Source organism: Caretta caretta, chromosome 19 (genome assembly GCF_965140235.1).
Source record: "Caretta caretta isolate rCarCar2 chromosome 19, rCarCar1.hap1, whole genome shotgun sequence".
In the NCBI taxonomy this organism is placed as follows: Eukaryota; Metazoa; Chordata; order Testudines; family Cheloniidae; genus Caretta; species Caretta caretta.
The window spans coordinates 1,201,020-1,215,933 of record NC_134224.1 but is presented as its reverse complement, the minus strand read 5'-3'; the positions used below and the strand labels follow the sequence as shown (position 1 = coordinate 1,215,933).

The window sequence follows — 14,914 nt, the reverse complement described above, 5'->3', positions numbered from 1 at the left end:
GACATGTTACATACACACACCTGGGGCGTATGATAATCTGACTTGTGTTGCCACTTGCTTCTCTCTCACTAGAGGAGGATGGATCTTGCAGCAATAGTTGCTGTCCTAGCTTTGTCTTAGTCTCATCCTGTAGGACATAATAGCTCAGGATACAGATTCTGAGAGCACCTGTCTCCCGACCGCCCTCTGCTGGGAGACCTTTGTGGGAGCTCCTCTAGCGCAGTGGTTCTCAACCAGGGGGACACATACCCCTGGGGGTACAAAGAGGTCTTCTAGGGGGTACATCAACTCATCCAGATATTTGCCTCGCTTTACAACAGGCCACATAATAAGCACTAGCGAAGTCAGTACAAACTAAAGTTTCATACAGACAATGACGTTTATACTGCTCTATATACTGTACGCTGAAAAGTACAAGATTTATACTCCAGTTGATTTATTGTATAATTATATGGTAAAAATGAGAAAGTCAGCCATTGTTCAGTACTAGTGTGCTTGGGACACTTTTGTATTTTTATGTCTGATTTTGTAAGCAAGATGCTTTTAAGTGAGGTGAAACTTGGGGGTACACAAGACAAATCAGACACTGAAAGGGGTACAGTCGTCTGGAAAGGTTGAGAGCCCCTGCTTTAGAGAAACTTCTCTCTGTTTCTCATCCCTCTCAGCCAACAGATTCACCCAGTCCCTGTGTCTAATACACTCTGGTTCTGGAAACTTGCAAATCAGCCCTCTTGTCCTTCCCCACTTGTCAGCTGTGACCAGTGTTGGCTTCCCACCTGTGGATAAGTCAAAGCAACACGGAAACACATTCTGCCTGCTTGCTGCCAAACCAGGAAAGAGTCTTTTTCCAATGGCAGCAAGAATCTGTCAGACAGTGACCTGTGAGTGGCTCAAACACACCTTCCTCCCACCCTCGCCTCTCCGAGAGCTCCCCTAACAAGCTCTCCTGCAGCCACAGCATTTCCCTGGGGGCTAATCTGACTTTTTCTACTTTTGAATCAAGCCATCTGACTGCCTGACATGGACCTACGGGGTTAACATGAGCTCAGGCACTAAAAGCTTTTTACCAAGCTAGGACCCTCCACTGGTCAGAAGAGGTCTCCTGTACGGAAGGATGGGTCCATGTTGGCCTTGCACAGTCACAGAAATGACTGAGTGAGGAAAGGAAAAGCAGCTACGTGAGCAAAAACATTTGATCAAACAGTGGGGAAATTATTCATAACAAGATCAAAGTTTAATCTCTCAAGATTAAATTGTTGGCCAATTCCTATGGAGAGGGACATGGAGATGGCTCATCTCCATTAACTGTGGCTAGGGAATGGATTTTCATGCAAATTAACAACAACAGAGGGAGAGACAAGGACACAACAAGCCATCGCTGGCTTGCCTTGAGGAGGTTTAAATCATGGAGAGGGACCTGCAGAAATATAACGGGATTGGAGCAATGAGAACAAGCCCCTCTCCAGCAGGGAAAGGCTCTGGCATGCAGACAGAAAGGCTCCTCAGTTCTGCTCAGGTCAGGAAATTAAAGGTGTGAGCCCCTAGGGAGAAGGAAGACATTTACAATGGGAAATTGTGCCCTGAAACGTGGCCTGGAGAAAACAATGTAACCAATAATTCTAACGCTCTCCTAGTCCTATGGGACAGCCAGCTGCTGAATCACTCTCTGTTAAGGAGTTTAACGTGGCTGGGTTGCAAGAACTGAAGACACTTTTGTGATCCATAAATTCAGACTGTAACTTAATCATGCAATGGACTCTCAGCTCCATGGAGCTCAGAACCTCACCGTCAGAATAGCCTTGTGTAGCTTTGAAATAGCACAGTACAAGGAGAGCTAAGGGCTCTGCAGACAGAGCTGGATTAACTCTCCTGTGGGCCCAGGGCTATTAGATTATGTGGGGCCCCTGTCTACAAGTCTTTTTCCGAATTTAAAACAAAATGATCACAATTATGGCATTGAGGCTATTAACGCTATACTAAACTTGCTTTTTAATTAACATAAAGCCGTTCTGTGGTTACATTTCAGTCTTAAAACATGTAGAATATAGTTAAGTTAATGCAAAATAGCCTACGTCTTACCTTAGAACAGCTGTTATATTAGTTTCTTTTTGGAAGGGAGTTTGGTGCAGGAGGGATTCTGACCTGGTGCAGGGGGTTGGGGTGCAGGAGGGGGTGCGGGGTCTGGAGGGAGTTTGGATCTGGGGCAGGGGCTTGGGGTGCAGGAGAGGGTGCGGGGTCTTATCACAGGTGGCTCCCGACCGGCAGCACAGCATGGCTCAGGCAGGCTGGCTGCTACCACAGCTCTACACCGCTCCCGGAAACGGCCGGGTGGCATGCCCCTGGTGGGAGGGGGACAGCGTGTCTCCGTGAGCTGCCTGAGCCCACAAGTGCCTCCCCCACAGCTCCCACTGGCCGGTTCCCTGGGAGCAGGGGCAGCACGTGGAGCTGCCTTCCTGCCCCAACCAGGGGCCACAGAGATGTGCCAGCAGCCGGCTGTTTCCAGGAGCAGCGTGAGGCCACGGCATGCAGGCAGCCTGCCTGAGCCCTGCTGCGCCAGGGCCCCCCTTAGCCTGCGGCCCTGGGCTGCAGCCCCTAAAGCCCCTGCATTAATCCAGCCCTGTCTGTAGCAGAGGAACGACTGGCCATCTTACTGCTGAGCAATGGGCTTTTCTAAACCCAGCAAGCTTCTGTTCTCTGTATTCTAGCAATGAAAACCCAGCTCGAGCGTCACAGAGCTGCCTTCATCTCTTCCCATCTATCTGCCTAGGCGCTGGTACGGTCCTCATCACTGCTGTAGTATCTGTGTGACTGAGTATCCAGCGGACGGGGTGAAGGTGAGAGGCCCCGGGTGGAGGTGGGGGCCGGCATTGTCAAGTCCTCACGCTGGGGAAATCCACTGGCCGAGCTGTACGTGAGCAATCACCATGGCAATCACATCCTCCCAGCAGCCAAAGCTATGTTAAAACCAGCTCAGGCGTGTCAACCCCTCCGGCTCGCTCAGCCATCTTTGAAAAACTCCTAGCAGATCATGAGAGCAGGTAGACAAATGAGAGGATCTCTGGCTTCCTGGTAAAGGTGCCAGGAAATGGACTAGGACAGGAACATGACCAGCACATTTGGGAATACAGGGACCTGTGAAGTGACTACTCAGCCCTGTGCACTGTATCCCCCAGCCCAGCGCTCTCAGTGAGTGCTTACGGGTCAGCAGTTCTTTCAGAGACAATGGAAACTGCTGCTCCCTCAGCTAGCACGGAGCACGGGCTGCGGTGCTGGACAGGCCATTTCCAGGGGCAAATGGTCTCATGTTACTGGGGAGACAACATCCAACCAGGCATTCCCAGGAGCGCTGCCAAGGAACGTCACGTCCCAGCACTATGACCTCAGAGCATGTCTGGGATTCCAGAAACAGCTGCTCTCGATCACACACCTGCATATCAGGCCCAGTGGTTCCTGTATATGTCACTTGCTTCAAGAGGAGCATATTGGCCCAGCAGTGAAAGTGACCCACGCCCCTTCTGTAAAGATGGGCGCTGCAGCGTGCTAACCTGACTGTTCCTCCCCGGGGGTCCCGGGGCTCAGAGCTGCAGAGTTGCTCAGAAAACCTTGGGCTTTCCAGGAGAGCACTACATTAACAAAAATGGTAGGAACTCCAAGCCAACTAACTTCATTCTATGCCACTGCCATGCTGGACAATACTCCACAGTCAGCTGCATGCCTCGCTGGCCAGAGTGGCACTGCATGTAGCCAGGCAGCTCCCATTAGAGTCAGCAGAAAGCTGGGGAGTCACTGAAGCGGACGGGAGACAGCGTGGTGTCCTAGCGCTGTCTAGCAGGCTGAGCCGTCCCCTTCCTGTAACCCCTTTAGGTGGGCTCTGTTTTGCTGAGCCCTTAAAGGGGCAAGGCATTGCTGGTTTCACTAGTTACTTGTATTAAAGAACAGCTACCTACAGAGCCCTGCCCAGCTTTATAGTTTATTTCCAGCTCTGCGTGTCCAGCCGTCCCACCAGCTGTTGGGTGCAGCTCATAGAAACTGAGGGGAGTTAAAGCCAGTGGCTGTGGGCTTTGCAACCAAGGGCTAAGATTGGAACCTTATTCGTAGTGCAAGTGGGCTGGGGGAGGTTCATTCGCTGGACTTGGGCGGGGGGCGCTCTCTACAGCACTCCCTTTTTACCCCTTCAGGATTCTTGCATCACAAAGGGCACGTTTCAGAAGCTCACAGGAAGGAGCAGAGGGGGAATAAAGCAGCAAGTGCAGACAGGGGTGGCCCGTACCTGTGAAACTGGTGGAGATGTTCACTTCCACGTACTGCGGCTTTGACAAGTCACTGAAATCAGAGACGCCATTGACAGCTGCCACACGGATAGTGTAGTTAACATGTGGTAGCAAGTTCACCAGGGTCACGGTCCTGTCCACCAATCCCGTCTGCTGGGGCACAAAGCCAACGCTGCTGCCACACTGCTCGCATTGCCGCCGGAGAGCCACCGAGCAGCGGTCACACAGAAGGTTATAGGTGACGTCGGTCCGGCCGCCCAAGTCTGCTGGTGCGCTCCATTCCAGAACCAGCGTGGACTGCTTCAGGCTGTAGATGAGGTTCCTTGGAGCAGACGGGGGACCTGCAAGCAGAAGAGTGAGCGTTTCACTGCCTGGGCACTGGGTGCAGCCACCAGCAGCACCAGTGCAGGGCCATCACAGATAACACCACGCTGGCCCTGCACTGGAACGCAGGGGGAATTACAGAATGGCAGAGGCAAAGCTGGATCCAAGAGAGCCTGGCAATGGTAACGCCATCCAGTCACACCAGGGGTCCCGCAGCCTCGCCCACGTGCAATATGTGCTGGAGGTGTCCACACTGAAGCAACGTTGTAAAGAAAGCGATGAGCAAGGCAGCACGGGATTGATGATCAGTCTCCCTGCAGTCTGAGTGTATGTCTACACTGCAGAGGAAGGTGTGCTCTTAACTCAGGTTAGCTAATCTGCATTAGCGGACTCAGGCTAACATAGCAGTGAAGACACAGCAGCTTGTCTTTTAACTTGCATTAGCAGCTTAAATGAAAGCCTGTAGGGAAGCATGGGGTTGAACTCAAGCTGCTAACTGGAGTTAAAAGCCAAGACACCGTAACTTTGCTATTTTAACCCCGATTAAGGACACACCCATTCTTGCAGTGCCCACATACCCTTAGTGTCTGATACCTGCTGACACTTTACACATGCCAGCTACTCACACTGCTCCAAGCTTTGCTGGGTTCCCACCGTGAAATAGCTTAGAGCCAAGCCATCTGGCTCTGCAGAGAGGCCAAGAATAAGACACATCTCACTCGTGCTAGCTGTCAGTCAAACCACGAAGTCTGCTTCTTATTATATAAGCAATTCTAAAGTGCCCATCACCGTAGTATCTATTAATCAAATTTAATTAACTTGATGCCATTTAATTAAAAACGTGTGCCAGGCTAGACTGTGTCTATACAAGCTTGCCCCAGTTTTATTGGGGTAATGCCTGCAGTCCTTACTGGCGTGTTTATAGCCTCAGATTTCAGGCCTTGTAACCTCCGACTATGAGCTCCCTGTGGTAGGGCCTGGCTTTTCCTATCTGTTTGGAAAGCACCTAGCTCCTTGTGGGTGCTACTGAAATACCCAGAATAATGCCCTGGGACACGGCTACCGAGGGCAAGCGGCTCTGCCTGGGTGCTGGTGGCCTAGGTGCTGGGGTGGGGGGGGGCAGCTCCTTGGCCTGCCATGGGCCTGGCCAGCCCCATGCACATGCGGCAGATCTGGCTGGCTCCTCTCTCTCCCTTCCAGTTACCGAACCACGGATGTTGCTTGAGAGAGACGTACGGGTGCAGGAGGCAGATGGCGGGTCTGATGGGGACCGGGAGTAGTTCTTCTGACACGTGCAGAACGTGGAGGCTTCTCGATGTGTGAAGCTGTGCTCGGGGCAAGGAGAGCAGAGAGGGAGTCGGGGGGATAGCTTATAAAATCCAGTAGGGCAAGCTGTGAAGAGACAGACAGACTGTTATGGCAAGCCGAGTTCTGGCAGCGCAAGCAAACAGAGCGGTTGTTAGTGACCAGCCTTTCCCAGTTCCTGAGGCCCCCTTTGCTTTGGGTCTCAGTGTTCAGAAATCTATCTGCAGAGTCAAGGAAAGAGTTGGGCAATTGCCAGATTTTAGCGACAGCAGGTTGGAGAGGCATGAGGAGAGCAATGGGGGGGCAGGAAGGGGGCTCTCAGCAAAGACAAGGAGGAGGGGGCTGCAGGATGAGGCAGACAATGAATAATGCATGGCCCAGGGTTTTACGAGTCAGGAGGGACAGGGAAAGTTCCAGGGATGACACAGACACAGCAGTAGGATTTAGTGACAGTCTGAATGGGAGGGAGGTACTCAGCCCTGGTCTACACTAGGACTTTAGGTCAAATTTAGCAGCGTTAAATCGATGTAAACCTGTACCCGTCCACACGATGAAGCCTTTTATTTCGACTTAAAGGGCTCTTAAAATCGATTTCCGTACTCCACCCCTGACAAGTGGATTAGCGCTTAAATCGGCCTTGCCGGGTCGAATTTGGGGTACTGTGGACACGATTCAACGGTATTGGCCTCCGGGAGCTATCCCAGAGTGCTCCATTGTGACCGCTCTGGACAGCACTCTCAACTCAGATGCACGATTGTTTGCCGTTGCTCTGATGCAGGGAGGGGCAACTGAGGACACGGCTTACAGGGTTGGCTTCAGGGAGCTAAAATCAGCAAAGGGGATGGCTTTACATCAAGGAGTATTTCAGGCAGGACTTCACGGAGGGTTCCAATAAGAAATGGTGCACCTAAGTTATTGTTCTTATTGGAACAAGGAGGTTAGTCTGGCCTCTGATTGATACATGGCTAGATTTACCTCGCTGCACCTTCTCTGTGAGTGACTGCAGTGTGACCTAGAGGAATGAGTCCCCTAGACAGGGGAGGGGGGGAAGCAAATGAGTACAAAACAAATCTGGTCTATTTCTTGTTTTGATCCACTCCATCTATCTTTTACATCTTTGGCTGGCAGCAGACGGTGCAGAAGGACTGCATGCCATCCACATCTCATGGCTGCTCGGCAGAAGATGGTACAGTACGACTGCTATCCATCCTCATCTCTTGCTTGCCCGGCAGAAGATGGTACAGTACGACTGCTAGCAATCCGTATCGCCTGCCTGCTCACCATAAGACGGTTCAATAGGACTGACTGCAGGACTAAAGAGAATGACCTGGTCAAGTCACTCCAAATTTAGTCCCTGCGCCCACGTCTGCCCAGGCGCTCCTGGCTGACGTGGCCAGGAGCACCTCGGACACGACGAGGACGGCTACCAGTCATATTGCACTGTCTGCTGCCAGAAGGCAATGGGTTGCTGCTACTGTGTAGCAATGCAGTACCACGTCTGCCAGCACCCAGGAGACATACGGTGATGGTTACCTGAGCGGGCTCCATGCTTGCCATGGTATGGCGTCTGCACAGGTAACTCAGGAAAAAAAGGCGCGAAACGATTGTCTGCCCTTGCTTTCACGGAGGGAGGGAGGGAGGGAACGGGGGCCTGACGATATGTACCCAGAACCACCCGCGACAATGTTTTAGCCCCATCAGGCATTGGGATCTCAACCCAGAATTCCAATGGGCAGCAGAGACTGCGGGAACTGTGGGATAGCTACCCACAGTGCAACGCTCTGGAAGTCGACGCTTGCCTCGGTCCGGTGGAAGCGCTCCGCCGAGTTAATGCACTTAGAGCATTTTCTGTGGGGACACACACACTCGAATATATAAAACCGATTTCTAAAAAAATGACTTCTATAAATTCGACCTAATTCCATAGTGTAGACATACCCTGAAAAAGGGAAGAGCCAATGATGACAACTAGAGCATTTACACTAAGGCCCCTTCACATTGCCAGAGTGGTGTAAAGAGACTCATTGTAAATGAGAATCAAGTCACAAAGCTGCATGCCTGGGCAAATAGGAGGAGTATGGCTTTATCAACACAGGAGATGGATTGTGGGTGGTGAGGTGGTATAATATAGTCATCGATACTGAATGATAAGAATATAAACTTATCACCTAATAAACTTTACAAACAACTTTTGGTTCCCATGTATTCTCTGTAAATTACCTTTGAGGTTCAACTAAACAAGGAAGTAGTTTCAATGGTGACCCTGAAAGCATTTGGGACGAGAGAAGCCTGAAAACAAATGCGTGAGAGTCATGGAGGGATCAGACAGACAGACTTGGATATATGCGCTTTCCTGCGCTGCTTATGGAGCAGGAGCGCCAATCGGGACCCCTTTGCTATGTTGGGCAGCTCCTGTGTCTGTTGCGGGAGCTACCTCCAGCTGAGCCAATAGGGGCTGCGATGAGATTGACTCAGCTGGAGTTCAAGCCGAACATGTGAGCAGAACATAACTTTCGGCACCCCGCTTTGCTTGGCTTCTCCTTCCTCTCATTTGTGAGGTGCTGCTGTCTGCTATGCCTGCATCAGCTTCCTGAATATTTAAACTTAATCACTTTTAAACTTCCTAGCTGCACAGTCCCACAAAACACCCCTATCTTATCGTTGTTAAGGAGTTCACTGCTGAGATTGTTCCTTTTACAAGAGATTATTCCAGGGCACTCCATGGAGTTCATTAATTTTTTACTGTGATAGAATACTGGCAGCTACAATTGTAATCTTAGGACAAAGTACCAGAGATACAGCATCAGCTGTGGATGACATTTATTCATAGGGCAATGGAATGCTCAGGCAACACGTAAAGTGAAAGGCAGATTTTCATCTATTGCGAAGTATTTTTAGAATTCACATCGCCCTGGAAGTCAAATCAAAGTGGGGCATGAAACATCTTATTAATCCTTCCTATTCCTTGAGAGCAAAGTTCAGCTGACCATTCTCTGTGCTGCCTGGAGTCTGGCACAGGTATGGATTGCTGGCTGGCAGAGTTGTGGTCTAACACACAACTGAGAGAAATTTTTCTTTTTTAAATGTTACATAAACAGCCTTTCAGGAATTGCCCCAAACCCACATTTTTAAGTCCTGATCCCTGCAATGTCCTGTCTCAGTTCTAGGTACATGTGCACCCAGGGAAGAGGAGAAGCATGCTCAGTAGCCATAGACTTTCAGTGTCGAATCAGAGCACATGTCCGTGAGACCTCCTCCAAGAGTGCTTTACCCAATACCAGCCAAGCAAACCAAGAGCATCAGGGGAAAGAATGGAGCAGACTTTGCCAACAAGCTTCCCCAAATGTGTCCAGTAACAACAACAAAATGCTGTCACAGCTTAGACTGCAAGTCCTGCTCAGCACGGGAGAGACTTCCAGCTCTGCGCTTTCCCAAGACTAATGTGCCACGTTCCCAGAGGTCTGTAACTCTTCTTTTTCGCGCGGTAAGAGACATCTTCTCTTAAGCTGCTGGCAGAAACGGAAGCATTGCATACAGTCAGTATTGCAGGCGCTGCAATGAGCTGCTGCCCGTTCTCAGCTCTGTACAGCAGAGGAGCTTTGCTGCAGTGGGTACCGATAGCATCTTGTGCAGCGTTCAACCTTAAAATGAGGATTGTTTCCCTATTTGTAAAAGGACAGTGAATCCGCTCTTCTCTCTGAAAACCCAAATTAAATAGGATTCTTGCACAACGTTACAGCCATGCAAAAAACTAACAACTGCCTGGCCGTTGTCAACACTACTTCTGTATGGGATGCAAGCCAAGTCTCCTAAGCCTGGTCAGGTCAGAATTCTCGGAAGCAAAAATAGAGCGATCGGGAGAAATCTTGTCACTGAAGCAGCTGATCTCTCCTTGTCAGCCTTCCTGGCACTCACCAGAATGCTGGGGAAGCTGCAGGATGATGCACTGAAATAGGGAACCAGGGTCTGCAGCATGCAGTTGCCTACAACTGCCTCCCCAGATCTCCATGCCTTGCCCAAGTCATAACTAACCACAGGCCCTTAATCATGGTGAGGAAGCCAAACTAGGACTCAGAGAATACAAATATTGGTGTCCTTTGGATCCTGCTCTTATTCTCTTAGCTTGGGTCCATTTAAGAGAGCACAATAGTGTATATTTTTGGCAGTCTTTGTTTTAAGCAAACCTTGCAAAAAGCTCAAGCCCGGCGTTTTCCCCTCTACCAGATTTGTCCCTTCCTGTTTGTTCACTTCTTGCTGCAAGAGAATGGTGCTCAATTTGCAAGGAGGCAACGTTCCTGTGGGATTTGCCATGATGATGAAGAATTTCCTTGAATGTCCCCTTGTTGTGTTAGGGAGAACAAAATCCCCCAGTCTCCAATCTACTCCAGACCATTCGATATGCCATAGACTTTTCTCACATCCCCTCTTGTCTCCTTTCTAAGGAAAACCACCCCAAACTTTTCAATGTCTCTTTCTAGAAGAATTTTTCCAGGCCTCCTAACCATTTCTGGAATGCTTCTCCAATCTTCTCCCATGCCCCAAATTCTGCCCTATCCTTTCGGAAAGGGGGGGGACTAATGATGCACAAAGTATTTCACATGAGGACACACCATTGATTTACATAATGGCACCCCAATTTTTATTGTCATCTGCACCCCACTCCTGGGCCTCCAGGTGCTTCCACAATATAAATGTTAAATAATGGTAATGACCCAAAAATGTAGCATTCTATGACCAAACTTGTGGTGCCAAGCACACCAAACTGCCTGCCTCCCTCCTAGTCCCATCACTGATGCTCATGCAAGCAACCTCGCTTACCATGCATTCTTTACAGCAAGTGCACTTGTTCCCATCTTGTTAAAACACTGTGTGCGCTCAAAATAGTAGCAAAACAAGCATCATTGATTTGTGCTGTAGGTTGGCAGATAGATAACCTGGCAGATGCACCCGTGGGAAGGTTCACTCTTACATACACAGCTGCTGCATTTCAGTGGAGGGAGGAGTGGAGACGGTTCTATCGAAGGAAGAAAGTGACATCAACTTTCATGCCTGACCTTTTCTGGAAGGAGAGCAGGTGCTAGTAGGGATGCAGCATTCAGATGCACAAGGCAAAGCTGCTCAGATTATGGTAGGACATCTGTGTCTTCCCCTGCCCAACAGAACTGCCATATCCTCTCTGTTTCACAGCACACTATAGTAACTGAGAGCCTCAAACAAATTAATTTATCCTCTGTTTCCTTGCAAGGTAGGAAAGTATTAACCACGTTTTAAAGATAGGGAAATGGAGGTACAGATCATATGACTGGCTGAAGGTCACACAGGAAGAATGGCAGAACCAGGAATTGAACCCAGGTCTCGAGTCCCACTCCCGTGTCTGCACAACAAGACCAGGCCCCTAGAACAGAGACTGATCTAGACCCACAGATGGGATTCCAGCTCTTCCACGCAAGTACTGTAGTGTGAGATAGTGACTTAGACACAAGCAACATGAAGCCATTGACAGTGCACACAAAGCTACACCCCATAGCCCTTAGGCCGGGCAAGTGAAGACTGCTCTGCAGTGGTACCTATGGTAACCGGGGCTCTGTGACCTGCAGCACGAGAACCACCCTCCCCCCAGGTCTCCAGGTGGACACAGACACATTCGAAGGCCAAGGCTCTGCACTGTGTCCCATCATGACCTGGCTGAGTGATGGAGTCCAGTTGGCATAGGGATTTAATTTGATGCCAACATAGCATCTGAGATGGAAATTGTAAGTGTCCTGCAGCCTAATGGCTAACAATGCAAGTGCAGTTCTCAGCTACTGTCAGTGTCTGCCACCCACATTCCCGTCCGCAGCTCACAATCCGATCGGGACAGACGGCAGCGCAGAGCAGCTCCTCTCAGGATGGAATTGTATTGGCAGTAACACAGCTCCCAGGGGAAAGACGGTTCTCTACAAGAACGGGAGGCCGGGCTGGGATTGTGCTAGTGGCATCTTATAACTCGGCCAAGAGTTTAAAGAGATTCAGTCGCAGCCACTCTCACTAAGGGGGGAAATCTACAGCCAGTTTTCTGTTGCCGTCTTGCTATAAGAACCATGGAGACACGGCTAGGTCTAAATAAGTAGAAACTCACCAGGAGTAAGTAATAGCAGAGGCTGTGATCCTGCTGCTGCAGTGGTTCTCAACCTGTTTACCATCAGGGACCACATAAGTGGACCACAACGTGTTATGGGGGCTGCATCCAATACTACCCGTATGGCCCTGAGGATGTCACATGGGCTGCAGCTTTCTGCTGATCGGGCCGCAGGTTGAGAACCACTGTGCTGTTGGGTTCACTGAGTTAAATTGTACACAAAGGTCTGTTGTGGAAGTAAATTTTATTTGCATAGAGGGGTCCTGGTCAGAAATCCTCCTGTTCTGCTCAGATTCCACAGCCACTTGCTTGTTACAGCGGTCACATTTAGATGTTTGCAGCTTTATTACACTGGTAAAGTCAGAACCCTTCGTTGATGGGGCTTGGCTAGCTGGAGTGGAGCCATACACCTCCCCTCCTCTCCCAGGTTCACACTGGGTGTCTGCAGCTGCTGCTTCTGCATTATGAAGAGCCAGCCAAAGTGCTTTGTAAATTATGCAATGGTATTTAATCAGACAAATGTAAGCATGAGCATGTTAAAACCCACTAAAACTGACCCAGCAAATCAGTAGAGTCCAGTGAAAATCAATAATCCATTCTCTGTGGCCTTATCATTCACCTGACTAACTGAAATATGCTTATCGTTTTGCAAAGAGGAGTGGGGCAGAGACCTGAGTAAATATTGCATCTTAGCATAAAATAAAGAGGATGAGCACAGAGGGGAGATTAAATACAAGGCGGAAGCCACTTCCTGTTCTGGATGTAGGAATGAAGCCTAATGCTAATACTAAAACGAGAACAAACTTCTATATGCTTCCTCTCCGCCCCGACAGCCGTGGTACATGTCTCCTCCTCCATACCTTCCTTCAAAAGGGGTAGGTTGATATTGTAGAGAAAAGGTGAGGGACCTGCAAATGAAAATCAGGAATTGCTCCAGCAGGCAGCAGGGCTGGGAGAGGGCTCCCCTTCTGCGTGAATTTCAGGACAAGCACTTTGAAGATCACAACTGTCTGCTGCCCAGGGCGCGGGGTTGGGTTTCTTAGCCCACCTGCATGATGCCACTGCTTATAAAAACCAAGAGCTTCTCCTGTGGCTTGTGCTAGTAGCTCTTTCCTTGAAACTGGGAGCGAAGCCTCTGGCCACTACCCCCCGCCCAGGATGCCGTGCTGCTTTGTGTGTTGTCTAGTCAAAATCTGGAACTCCCCATATTGAATATGAGCTTCATCTTTCCAAGCCGCAGGATAAAGGAGGATGTTCTGAACATTTCCTCCATGGAGCTGTTTTCAGATGTAATCACACTGAGGTGGCCTTTGTGAGGGGAGCTCCGTCTCCTTGCAAAGCCGATGCTCTAGCGACACTTTAAAACATTTGTAAAAGGCTAAATGGTTGTGGCTACTGTCAGGCCTCGGAACCTCACAAAACAGCATCATGCAGCCAACCCAGCCCTCGGACAGTAGAGACATTCTCTGTGGAAACGGAAAGCACCGATTTCATGGCAAGGTCAATCCAGAATAATAAGAGAAGACCTGAGAAATGAAGTCAGTTATGTCAATCTCTCCCATCAGCAATAACAGCGAAACACGCTCTGCCCTCATCAAAAAATAACTGACCGTGCTGCGCAAACTCCCAGGACACACCCCAGCCTGGAGGGGGCAGCTTGCATTTCACCTGGCAGGAGCCACAAGATTCATGTCACAGAAGTTCTTAGGAGACCTCCGCAGGAGGGAGAGCAGCATGGTGAAGGCAGGAGGGATCTGACTGAAAGGAAGTTTAGCTACTTTAGCTCACAGGATGTCAAATTATTTGTGAAGTTCCAAATTTCAGTGCAGCTGCCAGCCTTCCACACCCCCCAGGAAGCTGTCGGAGCAAGAGTGTTGAGGTATTCCCCCCCCCCCCCCCACTGCATTAGCAGGGCTCCAATGGTAGGGAGAAACCCCCACAGATTTGGAAGGAGGCACTCTCAGAAGTTGCAAACATCTTCACCTATCATTCAGAGAATGGCTTTTAAACGAACTGTGACCGCTGCCAATTCACCTCCCTGCTAGATCTGCATCTAACACTACTGTGACATCACAAGCATGGGTGGGAGGGGCAGACAGACAGGGACTTGGGGCTCTGATTTGCTGCAGTTAGGGAGAACCCAGCTTGAGTTTCAGATTATTAAAGTGGCAAAATTACATTGTTTAGAGGAATGGGAGGGAGATAATTGGGAGGCCCCAGTGTGACTATAGCGGACTCAGACTGCAGGGACTGCTCGCGTACACGCTTCCTAAGCATTCATGTGGTGGGAAGTCTTGACATGCCAACATCTGAATGGTGAACACAAGAACAGGCCAGTGTTCCATCTAGTGCCTCTCTCCCCCAACCACCTCACCCCTTCACAATCTCTCCACTGGCTCCCCTTCCTCATATCACCCAAAATCCAAGCTTACGGTCCTCACTTTTACACGTCTGCTCTTGCGCCTTCTTATTTACCTCCCCTGGTCGCTTATCAAGACATCTTCTCTGGGCCACACCCCCAGCCCTTCATCCGCCTCTCTTTGTCAGTTTCTCAACCAGTGGCACTGGACCATCTTCACCTCTGAGCCCTGCACATGGAATGCTAACCCCGAACCGATGCAGAAAGCCACGTTCCTCTTCTCAAGACCCCTCTCTGCAAAGGCACCTACAAGAGATTTCCCCAACTCTGAGGCAGAAAGTAGGTTATTCCCTCCTGTTCTACCTCCTCCACAAACAAGGCAGAGCAGCAGCAAATGCCCCAGAGCCACATAAAAATGTTTTTCCACAAAGCCAAGCAGCAGCCCCCACAGAGGAGAGCGCATCATTATGGGACAAATACACACATTTCTCTGCAAAATGCAACTCAAACTGGCTTTGACTGGTCTCCCAAAACACC

General features: G+C 49.8%; 1 protein-coding gene across 2 annotated transcripts in view; it reads right to left on the bottom strand.

The window, feature by feature from the left end:
- EPHA10 (EPH receptor A10) overlaps window positions 1-14,914 on the bottom strand; it is a 112,749-nt gene that overhangs the window by 52,314 nt on the left and 45,521 nt on the right. For both annotated transcript variants that reach the window (XM_048825918.2, XM_075121230.1), the window contains exons 4-5: window positions 5,832-5,987; window positions 4,271-4,612 (exon numbers count right to left, since the gene is read on the bottom strand). In XM_048825918.2, coding sequence (XP_048681875.1) covers window positions 4,271-4,612; window positions 5,832-5,987 — 498 coding nt within the window. The remainder of the gene's footprint in view (window positions 1-4,270; window positions 4,613-5,831; window positions 5,988-14,914) is intronic.